Genomic DNA, 14,909 nt, shown 5'->3' with positions numbered 1-14,909 from the left:
TTTTCAAAAACTGTTCAATGGAAATAGTTTAATATATTTATAGCATTCTTGTATAAACTTGTTAAAGAATATTTTAAAGAGATCTGTTCACAGACAATCATGGTACAGGGACACAAAAAGGTTTAATCTATTTTCCCCCAGAAAGAGACTATATACAACTTTGCAAGAAAAGAAAATATTTTTGACATTGGATATGTTGAAAACAACTTTGTACTGTACTACATAGCAATTGAATATATTTATATTAAATTCATATTGAGTCATTATTTTTATACTGAACCCATCCTCATTATATGCTCTTACCTTCAATAACCACAGCTCGTTTTACAACATGAGCCAGCCAGGATCCCAAAAGACAAATTTTTTTGTTTAGGGTTAAGGGCCAACTGGTAGATTTGCTATTAAGAGTCTTTAATTGAACCATTTTTTTTCTTCTTTAAGGTTTGTACAGTCTACAATATAGCTTATTGCAGGCTACAGTAAAGGTATTTTATGTGTCAAATGTTATATAGAATTTCTCTGTTAACAAATAAAATTTTTAGCAAACAATGTTTTAGAGTTTTGAATGTTTTGAATGTATTTAACACCTTGCCAGAGCCAATGTACAATAAACAATCGAGAATGGCAGTACAATGATACTAAGACACATACAGGACAGCAAAAAAAAAAAAAACAATCACATGAAAAAGAGGTAGCATGTGAGTTATAAGAGAAAGAGAATAAGTAAATAAATAGGTAAATTAAATATAATATAATTATTTAACGTTCTTAAGGAAGTGTTGGTGTTTCCTTTGAAAAAAAGATGTGAGTCAGATTAAATCAAATAAAGTGTAATGCTTTGGCTGTGGCAGCATCTGTGTAACTGGAGCCATTTCAGTGCCATATGCTCCAAATGAAACACGCTGCTTTTTTTCTACCTTGAATGGCATTTCCTGGATTTTTTTTTTATTATTAACAGTGTTCCGGCGTACAGCCTCTCTTGTCTTTAAGTAGCCCCTTAAAGCGTCGCTGAGGGCGCAGAGAAGCTGAACGCGACGTGAAGAGGATGCGAGCGCCTTTGATGAAAGCGCAGTTGAGTGCCGTTCACACCTCCGCCAATTTCAGCACGAGGTGTTAAAGTCCGGACGGCACTAAAGTCGCCACCTCACAGACGCCACTATAATCCGTCTGATCAGAGGAACCAGCTTTACCTTACAAGCTGACAACAGTGCGCGAAGTTTCCAATGTGGATTTGAAAAAAAAAAGGTTAATACGTTTTTAATTCTAAAATGACCAAATCACCAAGTAACTACAAACTATCATCCAATGAATATGCGAGGAGACCATGATATTAGTTCTACAGAGTCATCGACTACTCGTTAGTCTTTACTACGAGTTTCCCTCTGTAATGATTTAAAGCACACATCTATCTATCTATCTATCTATCTATCTATCTATCTATCTATCTATCTATCTATCTATCTATCTATCTATCTATCTATCTATTTATCTATTTATCAGTTTGTTTGTTTGTCTGTCTCTATCTATCTATCTATCTATCTATCTATCTATCTATCTATCTATCTATCTATCTATCTATCTATCTATCAGTTTGTTTGTCTATCTATCTATCTATCTATCTATCTATCTATCTATCTATCTATCTATCTATCTATCTATCTATCTATCTATCTATCTATCAGTTTGTTTGTTTGTTTGTCTGTCTGTCTGTCTGTCTGTCTCTATCTATCTATCTATCTATCTATCTATCTATCTATCTATCTATCTATCTATCTATCTATCTATCTATCTATCTATCTATCAGTTTGTTTGTTTGTTTGTTTGTTTGTTTGTCTGTCTGGCATACTCCAATATGCAATATGTAGCTTTATTACCGTATGCTCCCAGTAACTGCCACATCAGTGATGCCATAAAATGATCTTTTTTTGTCTGTCTGAAAAAAGCACGCACCCGGACGTCAGGTCTGTGACACATTTGGGTTATTTGTACCTTGGTGTACATTCAGGTTCACTGTGGCTCGTTTCACTGATTTACTCGTCTCAATAACACCAACGGCACAGAAGATGTTCATGTTTTGTTACATTTTTTTCAGTTGTTTTGCAGCATTTCTCAGATCATAAAAAAAATTCTCAAAACTCCTTGTTTAATCTCCATGTCATTTAGTCACTGGTGCACATCATAAAAACATTTCTTGTTGCTTCGATCAAATTCTGAATGCTTTAATACATTAATTTAATCGATTGTGTACAAGCGTCTGCTGTTTCCATTATCAGTTGTTTATGTCATGCTGATCAAAATATATAATTTGAATTTCACCTAAATAGTCTTAACCCCAAAACATCTCGGCATCAGTTCACTGCATAAGTCATTGGATGCAAAAATAGTTAAACCAGTTGTCATCATCTGTCAAGCTTAAATTTCTAATAAACAATTTTTTGTAAATGTGACTTGAATTGATGAATTGTGCAGATGAATCTTGAATGTCACTAATGAAGGCGGGTGAACGGCATCAGATCAACCAATGATCAACTAGTTCTCTAAAATAGGTCAAAGGTGAATCTTGTGAATCTTCATTTGCAACAGAGCAAAACACTTTATTTATTATAACAATTTATGAAAATGGATGAACAACCAAGAAATAAACAGACAAAATTACAGTACAGCAAAAGTGTAAATTCTGTCCGGTCTCTTGCAATCAATATAAATCAAATATGCAATCAAATAAATAAATTTGTGCTTCTGATATTCATATGTACCATACAGAATAAATTAAACTTTGTGCATCTGCAGTCAGTGTAAACCGTCATACAGACAACATGACTAACCATTTTGATGATCTGATTGTGAACAATGACATAGACATTTTTTATTCAGGTGGGAATGAGATACTTACTTTTGAGAGAAGTACTAAGGATTTTGAAAAAGGTACAGGCTTTTGCAAGAAATCCAATGTTTTGTGCTGTTTGTACACATTGTTTTGAGAATGCACTTACTGGTTTGCAAATCTTAAGGATGATTTGATAAATGCTCCAAAGCAAAAGAGAAAATACTGTAAGTCCCTTGTTATACAGGCTTACCCAATTTACGGGCCTAAATTCAGCCAACGTGAATAAATTGAGCAAACTGGTTGCAAGGAAAAACCTATTGTGCTGAGGATAATGCAGAAAATGTTGTGTAATGTGATACTTTAGAAAGGAGTTGGGTAAAAAAAAAAAAAAAAAACAGTTTTAAAAAAGCGTTTATCCTAATTCATCTCAAGAATTAGACTGAGAGTTTTGGTAGCTTATGTGACAAGAACAGTCTACTAAATACCTGATCATTCAGGGTTTTTTTGTTAACTTCTATTGCATATAAGCCTGTACCTTTTTAATAACCACAGCACTTTATGGTGTGTGAGCAGGCCAAGCTCCAAAAGGCTCAGAAAGAATGACAGCTGGGTTTGTAAGCTCCAGATCACTGACCATCAGAGGTGTGGGGTTTCCTCCAAACTCCAAAGGGTACTTTCTCACCTTCAGTCTGCATAAGCAAAGCGCGGGAACGATACCCCCCTGTGCTCTTGACCTCTGCTTATTTCAATTGTTAATTTGTTTTTCTCTTTCGAAGAAGATTATTCATTAAACTCAACAGTGGCCAGCCAGAGTGTGAAGTTTGACGTTTTACAGTTTACCGCATTATCCCAAGACAAAATTTATACAATGAATAATTATAAGAAAAATAAAACAGAGATATGTGTTTATGTTTTTAATGAAGAAAACGCACACGTAATCAATATATCTACAGCAACAATGAAATATTTACACATCTGTCTACAATAATAAGATACTTCCTAGAAATACTCATCAAAACAGTGTCGTCTTAATTTAGCTTATACAAAAAAATATATTTAAATACGCTACAAAGATGCTGATGTTGCAGTGTTGTTAGGTTGACACCAAGGCTGTTTCACCAATGAAGAGCTTTTCAGATCTGTTACAGACACTTCTTATTCCCAGCTAAAATCTCACATACATGACCAGTCTTTCTACATAATCCGCACTAACAGCTACACAGGGTTCTGCTGCATTACATCTTACTGCTACGGTTCAGGGATCTGTCAGAGTCTACCAGGGTCTCCATACTGATTTGGAATAGAAAGCAGTGGGCAGATTATTCTGGGCGTCCCGGCTGTCTACGTGACTGTGCTCAGTGTCGGTCTCGTCGAGGTCCGAGCACAGATCATCGCTCGACATGCTGGATGGGGAGGGGGAAAGATCTGAAGGTCTGCTGGTGGCACTTCCTTCACGTGGGGACATCACAGCGTGCATGCCCTCGCTTGCCCAAGCGCCACCGTTCACACAGTCTCCCATTAAATCAGAGAGCAGATCATGGACGCGATCTTCGTCATTCAGAGGCATACACTCCAGCAGATGGTTGAGCAGGTCGGCCGCGATGGTGGCGTCGATGCCTGGACAGCTGGATACGAACGTATGCACTTCATGCATACACTGGATATAACCGGCAGCGAAGCGTTCACTCGCCTCACGGTTCATGCTGTCAGCCGCTGGAGAAACAAACAAAAACATGAGGGTCGTGATCCCATGGTTGACCAACCGTTTGGCTTAGATGTATGAGCTAAAATCCACGACTCACCTTTCGCTCTGTTTTGAAGAATACTTTCCACGTGCTTCACAGTCATTTCCAGCACTTCGGCGTTCTCCATCTTTGTCTGCGCCTAAGGATGACACAAAGCGTTATAGCAGTTATGTGCCCTTTGCATGCCGAGAAACAGCTGTCATCTTATGTGCAGGCGTCAAAGTTGGAAAAAGTAACTGAGGCAACTTACGTCTGAGTCGCTCAGGAGCAGCCGCAGCTCCTGCAAACTTTCATTAATCCGGGCGCGTCTCTTCTTCTCCACCAAGGGCTTTCTCGTCTGCACAGATGTTACATTACAAACCATAAGCAATGCTGTACAGACCAACGAAGCTAGTGATGATCATCACACAGAAATGCTCGTACCTTTCTGTCTCCTTTAATCCCGAAATAGTCATTCTCAGACTTGCCGTTGCGGGAAACAGGGGCCATATTGCTGCTGAGTTTCCGAGAGAGAGAGAGAGAGAGAGAGAGAGAGAGAGAGAGAGAGAGAGAGCGCTCCGAGCAAGCACGCAGTGCCGTTACGACTCCTGAATGGAGGGCAGATGGCTGGCGAGCGCAGTCTGAAACAAAGGTCTACACACGGTGCTAACAAGCGAGGCGGGTATTGTGCAAAAAGTGAGCGACCAACGGGTGCATTTATGGGGCCTAATTTACATGTGAATGGAGAGCGGAGTGCGCGAGAGAGCTGACGGAGAGCTCGCGCAGAAAAAGAGCCAATCAACTGCGGCGCCTTTGTCTCGCCTTTGGGAAGCAGCCCGCCCTGAACAGTGTGCAGTGGAGGAGAACCAACCATTCCGTTTACTGTCCCACATCAGCACTCTGTTCCCTCATACAGAACTACGTTTTATTCAAACAAACAAAAAGAAGAATATACTACTACTACTACTACTACTAATAATAATAATACTATCACTACTACTACTACTATATATAATTCACTAATGGTAATACTAAAACTATTAATACTATTACAACTACTGTTACTACTACTACTACTACTACTACTACTACTACTAATAATAATAATAATCATAATAATAATCATAATCATAAAAAGAAGATGAAGAATAGTAATATTAAAATTATTAATAATATTACAAATACTACTACTACTACTACTAATAATAATAATAATAATAATAATCATTAAAAAAGATGAAGAATAGTAATATTAAAATTATTAATAATATTACAAATACTACTACTAATAATAATGCTGTTACTTTTACTACTACTAATAATAATAATAATCATAAAAAGAAGATGAAGAAGAATAGTAATATTAAAACTATTAATACTATTACAATTACAACTAATACTAATACTACTAATAATAATGCTGTTACTTTTACTACTACTACTACTACTACTACTACTACTACTACTACTAATAATAATAATAATAATAATAATAATAATAATAATAATAATAATAATAATTGATGTTATCCAGTAATGGCATATACATATGACATACATACATATGACATTACTGGATAACATTAATTGTTATTATATATATATATATATATATATATATATATATATATATATATATATATATATATATATATATATATATATATATATATATATATATATGGCCTGGTAATTATTTGAGAAAAGGCAAACATCTGTACTGAATGACTTTGTAAATGATCAGTCATAACATGATCAGAGCATAAATAAACCCCAGTGAAAATAAATGATGATATTTCCTTTTAATCCCCTTTAATGAGCCATCCACATGTTTATCTGCTATAAACATTTAACTTGTTCAGTTGAATTCAAACATTCAATGCATTTTTAATGATTTTATATCGAACAGTTATATCCATCCAGCCGTTCAACTACCCACCCATCCATACTGTGAAAAAGTATTTGCCCTATTTATTTATTTATTTATTTATGCCCTTTATTTTGCATATTTGTCGCACTTTAATGGTTCAGTTCATCAAACAAATTTTAATTCTTCTTCTTCTTCTTCTTTCGGCTGCTCCCATTAGGGGTCGCCACAGCGGATCATCCGTCTCCATACCACCCTGTCCTCTATATCTGTCTCTTTTACACCAACTACCTGCATGTCTTCCCTCACCACATCCATGAACCTCCTCCTTGGCCTTCCTCTTTTCCTCCTACCTGGTGGCTCCATCTTCAGCATTTTTCTACCAATATAATTCATGTCCCTTCTCTGCACATGTCCAAACCATCTCAATCTCGCCTCCCTCACCTTGTCACCAAAACATCCTACATGTGCTGTCCCTCTAATAAACTCATTTCTAATCTTGTCCATCTTCGTCACTCCCAACGAAAACCTCAACATCTTCAGCTCTGCTACCTCCAGCTCCACCTCCTGTCATTTACTCAATGCCACTGTCTCTAATCCATACAACATCGCAGGTCTCACCACAGTCCTATAAACTTTCCCTTTCATTCTTGCAGATACTCTTCTATCACAAATCACTCCTGTCACTCTTCTCCACCCACTTCACCCTGCCTGCACTCTTTTCTTTACTTCCCTAACACACTATCCATTACTTTGCACTGTTGACCCCAGGTACCTGAACTCCTCCACCTTCTCCACCTCTTCTCCCTGCAACCGCATCACTCCACTGCCCTCCCTCTCATTCACACACATGTACTCTGTCTTACTCCTACTGACTTTCATTCCCCTTCTCTCCAGCGCATATCTCCACCTCTCCAGGCTCTTCTCAACCTGCTCTCTACTCTCACCACAAATCACAATATCATCTGCAAACATCATAGTCCAGGGAGACTCCTGTCTGACCTCGTCCGTCAACCTGTCCATCACCACTGCAAACAGGAAAGGGCTCAGGGCCGATCCTTGATGCAGTCCAACCTTCACCCTGAACCAGTCTGTCGTACCTACTGCACACTTTACTGCCGTCACACTGTCCTCATACATGTCCTGCACCACCCTCACATACTTCTCTGACACACCTGACTTACTCATACAATACCACAACTCCTCTCTCGGCACCCTGTCGTACGCTTTCTCTAAATCCACAAATACACAATGCAGCTCCTTCTGTCCTTCTCTATACTTCTCCATCAACATCCTCAAAGCAAATAAGGCATCTGTGGTGCTCTTCCTCGGCATGAAACCATACTGTTGCTCACAGATGGTCACCTCTTCTCTCAGCCTGGCTTCCACTACTCTTTCCCATAACTTCATGGTGTGACTGATCAACTTAATTCCCCTGTAGTTACTGCAGGTCTGCACATCTCCCTTATGCTTAAAGATCGGTACCAGCACACTCCTTCTCCATTCCTCAGGCATCCTCTCCCCTTCCAGAATCCTGTTAAACAATCTGGTTAAAAACTCCACTGCCATCTCTCCTAAACATCTCCACGCTTCTACCGGTATGTCATCTGGTCCAACCGACTTTCCATTCTTCATCCTCTTAATCGCTGCCCTCACTTCCTCCTTACTAATCCTATCTACATCCTGCTTCACCAACTCCACATCCTCCAACCTTCTCTCTCTCTGATTTTCCTCATTCATCAGCTGCTCAAAATACTCCCTCCATCTTCTCAACACACTCTCCTCACTAGTCAACACATTTCCCTCTCCATCCTTTATTGCTCTAACTTGCAGTACATCCTTCCCAGCTCGGTCCCTCTGCTTGGCCAATCGGTATAAATCCTTTTCTCCTTCCTTAGTGTCCAACCTCTTATACAGTTCCTCATATGCCTTTTCCTTGGCTTTCGCCACATCCCTTTTAACCTGCTGCCGCATCTCCTTGTACTCCTGCCTACTTTTCTCATCACTCTGTCGATCCCACTTCTGTTTTGCCAATCTCTTTCCCCTAATGCTCTCCTGCACTTCCTCATTCCACCACCACGTCTCCTTGTCTTGCTTTCTATTTCCAGATGTCACACCAAGTACTTTTCTAGCTGCCTCCCTCATCACTTCTGCAGTAGTTGCCCAATCATCCGGCACCTCTTCACCACCACCAAGCCCCTGTCTGACCTCTTCCCTGAACCTCACACTATTCAATTCAATTCAATTCATTTTTATTTGTATAGCGCTTTTAACAATGAACATTGTCTCAAAGCAGCTTTACACAGATAATGCGGTGATTAAAAATGAATATGTTCTTTATGAGTAAGTTTGTCCCTGATGAGCAAGCCGGTGGCGACTGGCGACTGTGGCAAGGAAAAACTCCCCGAGATGGCATAAGGAAGAAACCTTGAGAGGAACCAGACTCAAGAGGGAACCCATCCTCATCTGGGTTACACCGAATGTCCATTTGTGGCGGGTATACAATGTTGCGGGGTGCAGTGATGATGATCAAAAGCGAAGTGTATTTCTGAGTCAGTGTAGGAGACTGTTGACATCAGTGTAGGAGACTGTTGACATCCAATCCAGGCAGGCCTGGATGAAGTGGGAAGATCCACGGGGGGGAGAGGGGCAGGAACAGTGGTCACTGGAGCCTCAGGAGCATGTTTAACTCGACCGAGAGAGAGAGAGAGAGAGAGAGAGAGAGAGAGAGAGAGAGAGAGAGAGAGAGAGAGAGGGTGACAGGAAGAGAAGGATATGGATTATTAAGTGTACCTATTGTTGCATGAGAGTTAAAGTCACTGTGCAGTTTGGACTCCGGCAAGACTCGCTATGGCAGCATAACTAAAAGGGAGAACCAGAAGGCAACACAGACATGAGGGATCTCTGGGATAAGAGACGGCCCACCACACCACCATCAACAAACCTGAGTGAACACGTGAATGTGAGGGGACGACAGCGTACAAATATCCCAGTTCACCAAACACTCTATATCAATGTTCCCTCCAGATCTGAGCCTTTACCTGAGAAAAAATCTACTGATTAAAGGCTTGACTGAATAAATATGTTTTCAACCTCGACTTGAACACTGAGACTGTGTCTGAGTCCCGAACACTGATAGGAAGGCTGTTCCATAACTGCGGGGCTTTATAAGAGAAAGATCTGCCCCCTGCTGTAATCTTCATTATTGGAGGAACCAACAGATAGCCTGCACCTTTTGATCTAAGTAGGCGTGGAGGATCATACTGGTACAGAAGTTCACTCAGATACGGTGGTGCGAGACCATTAAGTGCTTTATATGTCAGTAGTAAAATTTTATAATCAATGCGAGATTTGATTGGGAGCCAGTGTAGACTGATTAATACAGGGGTGATGTGGTCATATTTCCTAGAACTACACACTACACTCTTCCTCCTTCAGTTTCCACCATCTTATTCTTCTATACGTCACCCTATGATCCTCCTTCTTCTTAAAATACGTGTTCACCACTGCCATTTCCATCCTTTTAGCAAAATCTACCACCATCTGCCCTTCCACATTCCTCTCCTTAAAACCATACCTACCCATCACCTCCTCATCACCTCTGTTCCCTTCACCTATATGCCCATTAAAGTCTGCCCCAATCACCAATCGTTCTTTCCTAGGTACACCATCTACCACTTCATCTAATTCACTCCAGAATCTTTCTTTCTCCTCCATCTCACAGCCAACTTGTGGAGCATAGGCACTAATGACATTTATCATCATCCCTTCAACTTCCACCTTCACGATCATCACCCTATCAGAAACTCTCTTCACCTCCACTACACTCTTCCTGTACGCTTCCTTCAGAATCACCCCTACACCATTTCTCTTCCCATCCACACCATGATAAAACAGTTTAAACCCACCTCCAATGTTCCTGGCCTTACTCCCTTTCCACTTGGTCTCCTGAACACACAACACATCTACCTTTCTCCTCTCCATCATATCAGCTATCTCTCTCCCTTTACCCATCATAGTACAAACATTTAAAGTACCAACCCGAACCTCTACTCTCCTACACTGCTTCTTTTCCTGCCGTCTCTGTAGACGCCTTCCTCCTCTCCTTCTCCTCCTTCGGCCAACAGTAGCCCAATTTCCACCGGTACCCTGTCGGCTAACGATACCTGTGGCGGTCGTTGTTAACCCGGGCCTCGACCGATCCGGTATGAAATTCTCATTTGTGATCCGCATATTTGATTTGGCACATGTTTTACGCTGGATGCCCTTCCTAACGCAACCCTCCCCATTTACCCGGGCTTGGGACCGGCACTAAGAGTACACTGGCTTGTGCCCCCCTAATGGCTGGGTTATCAAACAAATTTTAATATTATACAAAAATAAAATACATACAAAATAATATTTAAATTTCATCTGCCACACCCAGGACTGATTGCTGAATTACTGCCACACCTGCTGAATCATAAAAATCACTTAAATATAACCTGTCTAACAAAGTTAAGTGTGTTTAAAGGTCTCAAAAAGCAACTAAAGAAATTCAAGAACAGATGAGAAAAAAAAGTAATTCACACGTATCAGTCTGCAAAGTTATTTCTAAGCCTTTGGGACTCCAGCAAACCATGATGAGAGCCATTATCCACAAATGGAGAAAACATGGAAAAGTGGTGAACCTTGCAAGGAGTGCTGGCTTACCACAATTACTACAAGAGCACAACGACTCAAACAGGAGCTCATTATAGAAGAATCTAAGAACAACATCCAAAGAGCTGCAGGCTTTAATTGCCTTGGAGGGTATGCATACCTTGACATTTGGCATAAAGTAACACAGCATTTCATATAAACAAAATGTATATCTATCACACCAACAGTCAAACATGGTGGTAGTAGTGTGATGGTTTGAGAAGCTTTGCAGCTTCAGGACCTTGTCATAATTGATGGAAAATGAATTCTGCACTGTACCAGAAAATCCTAAAGGAAAATGTTTGGCCATTAGTTCATGACCTCAAGCTCAAGTGTACTTGGGTTATGCAGCAGGACAATGATCCAAAACACACCAGCAAATTAACCTCTGAATGCCTAAAAAATAAATAAATGTAATGTCTATCTAGCTATGATATATGATCTATCCATGAATCTATCTATCTATCTATCTATCTATCTATCTATCTATCTATCTATCTATCTATCTATCTATCTATCTATCTATCTATCTATCTATCTATCTATCTATCTATCTGTTTATTTTTTATTTGAAGTATGAAACTCGCGCCCTCTGCTGGACATTCCGTGTAAGTCTTCATGCCAGGAGACGCAGTTAAGCAGCTTTCGAGGACAGCCTATTTATACACAGGCTGTGATGTAAAAAGCCTGATTATTATGCTGACGTAATCAGATAAACGGGGTGGCTTGAAGATTAGCAAGTGTTATCAAGATGCTAATTTGTGATGAATCCACTTCCATGTTGCTCACGTCGAAGACTACAGGACATTACTGAGTATAGAAGTGTGTACTACCGTCATGAACAGTTCTCCTCTCAGTATCAGAGCAGTCTATGCGGTTTGGGACGTGACGTGTTTCTGGCAGGATGTTTATCAGACACTCACAAAGCAAATTTGTAAAGAAATCAGGATTGTAGACGAAAATCCTAATGTATGTGTGTGTGCGTGTGTGGGAGGTGGTGGGGGTGATGGGGGGGAGGGGGTGTCTGCATATGATATCCTAATAGCAATATCAAATCTAGACATGTTCATCTTCTGTGTTCAGGGGTTTTCAGTTTCATCCCAAAGGACAGGATTAGAGCCAAATAGAGGCATTTGATAGGGAAGGGAAGGAATGAATCAGGTTGCATCAGCTGAGTTTTGTACTGGTTGGAGTGATGTGTATTTGTCACAACACCCAGGTTTGGTTTATTATTCCACCAGACATCATATTCATCATGTAAAGTAACCGACTGATTTCCAGACCACATCACAGAAATGGAGCATTATATGGCATTTAAGCGCCCTGTTTATAAAAAATGCAACGTGTTTTAAACTCTAGTTTTCTGATCAGATGAATGATGAAGGATCATGGATCCCCACACATCGTCAAAGCGGTCATACATTACAATAAATCCATATAAGTAGAATGCCATGTCAGGTTATTTTTTGACTTCCGGAAGACTGATGCAAATCTGAGTGCGTCGTTCATCGTAAAAGCCCAAAATAAGTATCGGAAGGCGCAGCCATTTCAGGAGCATTTCAAATTAAAAGCCTTTGAGCTTCAAGTACAACACCAACACATTCATTATGCTGCTAAAGGCTTTAAAGAGAGTTCTATGTGGAAAAAAAAGAGTAAAATTACAGAATAATTTACAATAAAAAAAAAAATTATAATAATAGTATCTATCTATCTATCTATCTATCTATCTATCTATCTATCTATCTATCTATCTATCTATCTATCTATCCATCTATCTATCTATCTATCTGTCTGTCTGTCTGTCTGTCTGTCTATATAGTTTTATAGAGCATATAGATTTATGGTATAGATTATATAGAATTATATAAAAAGTAGTTTTCCTTTTCCTTTTTCTTCTTCTTCTTTCCCTTCTTATATTATTATTATTATTATTATTATTATTATTATTATTATTATTATTATTATTATTATTATTGTTGTTGTTGTTTGTTGTATATTATACTGTAAAAGTCTCAATTTCTTTTTTTTTTTTTTAAACATATTTATACACATTATTTAAAGCCTTTTAAAAGCTTAGTGGCTCAAAAAAGTGCTGTTCATAGCTGCTATAGTCCAAATGCAATACAATTTTACTTGTATAGCCCTTTTAACAATGGACATTGTCCCAAAGCTTTGCAGAAACAAATAGATTACAAATCTACATTTTAAATGTATAAATTATTCTCCAAGTTTACACCCTATGAGCAAACCAGTGGTGACTGTGGCAAGGAAAAACTTCATGAGAAGGCATGAGGAAGAAACCTTGGGAGGAACCCCATCCTCATCTGGGTGACACAGATTACATGATAACAGGAATGTGCGACTTTAAATGATTAAAATGTACGATGTGTTGGTCTTTAGTTTATTAAGATCTCTAGAACATTCTTGTTAAAAAATGGACTCAAATGAACTTTTGGGAGCAAATCGTATTACATGTCAATGACTGTGTTCTTATAACATAACACTGTTTTTCCTTCTTTCTTTCCATACAAATGTGTAATCTTGGAAACGTTGTAATATAATTAATCATGTTAATGATTCTTCCAACATAAAATATAATTGGAATGAAAATAGTCCACCAACCAAAATATCCACAGCTGTAGCAATTACTGTATTTAATGTCCGGAACTAGTGTACAGTATATTGTATAAGACATTAACATAAGACATACATTTTTTATAAGATAATTTAATTCAAATAACTCATTTAATTTAGATTTATATAGCACTTTTTGTCTCAAAGCATCTTCATGAGACAATATAAACAAGAAGACTTGAAAGAATGCAAACTCAAATGGGAACTCATTTTCTTTTCCATGGCATCGTATAGGGGAAATATAATTCCTTACACCTTACCAATTGTATACTATATTGTAAAAGAATATTGAGAGGATGTTGAAAGAACTTCAAGACACTTCACGATCTTTTATGGTTAAAGCAAAAGTTATTGGGTGAAAGTTTACAGTATTAGTATATAAATGATCAAATGATGAACATGTGAGCTTTGGTCATAAAGTGTTTTTGGTAAATGCGATCTTTAGATTATCCATATGGGACCATTCCTAGCAGGAGAGAGTAAGTTTCAGAAAGTACAGAAAGCTCTGAGTACATGTAGCGCTTCAGTATGGATCAGATAGGTTCAGTGGGTTGAAGGTGTCAAGATCAGTCTCGTGGTAACATGTGCAGCTTGACAGAGAACATTTTAAAATTTTTTCAGAAACATAACATTTTGTTAATCTGTGAGAGAATATTTTGAGCTGTTTTAACTTGGAGTTCAGTCACAGAATGTGCTTAGGTAATGTCACAAGGTATCAGGGCCGGTCCTTTTCTTACTGTACATGCTTATGTTGGGAAACGTTTTTAAACACAATATTTCTTAGCACTCAGCTCTTCAAATCCTTTAAAACTCAACACTTGCACACTAAAGTGTCTCAGCACATAATAATTACAACTTTCATGGCTGATTTCGTTCTTCAATTAACTGATAACAAATCAAATGTAATGTTTTAAACCTATCCAAATGAATATATGACTGTTACATGGAATGCTTTATTAAATAACACGGTTTGGAACAAGAATTTGCATGAATGCTGAAGAATATTGAATATTGGTGTATGATTAAAATGGAACCTCAGATGTGAGCAGAAAATCAACTGTGTGGTATAGCATATCATCAACTTTAAGTATTTTCTAGTTTTACATGCTTTTGTTTATAACATTTCACTATGTTGTGATTTGTTGTATTTTGGCATCAACCCTGAAAAATGGAAATT

General features: G+C 38.4%; 1 protein-coding gene across 1 annotated transcript; it reads right to left on the bottom strand.

Moving 5' to 3' along the window:
* Positions 1-130: 130 nt before the first annotated feature.
* hes6 (hes family bHLH transcription factor 6) lies at positions 131-5,345 on the bottom strand. Its single transcript, XM_083526143.1, has 4 exons — positions 4,996-5,345; positions 4,823-4,909; positions 4,630-4,711; positions 131-4,540 (listed from the first exon to the last, which is right to left on the bottom strand). The coding sequence occupies exons 1-4, from the start codon at positions 5,059-5,061 to the stop codon at positions 4,101-4,103; spliced, it is 675 nt and encodes a 224-aa protein (XP_083382269.1). The 5' UTR covers positions 5,062-5,345; the 3' UTR covers positions 131-4,100.
* Positions 5,346-14,909: the final 9,564 nt, after the last annotated feature.

Source organism: Silurus aristotelis, assembly GCF_946808225.1.
Source record: "Silurus aristotelis genome assembly, chromosome: 22".
NCBI classification, from domain to species: Eukaryota; Metazoa; Chordata; class Actinopteri; order Siluriformes; family Siluridae; genus Silurus; species Silurus aristotelis.
This window is presented reverse-complemented; position numbering and strand designations above follow the sequence as displayed.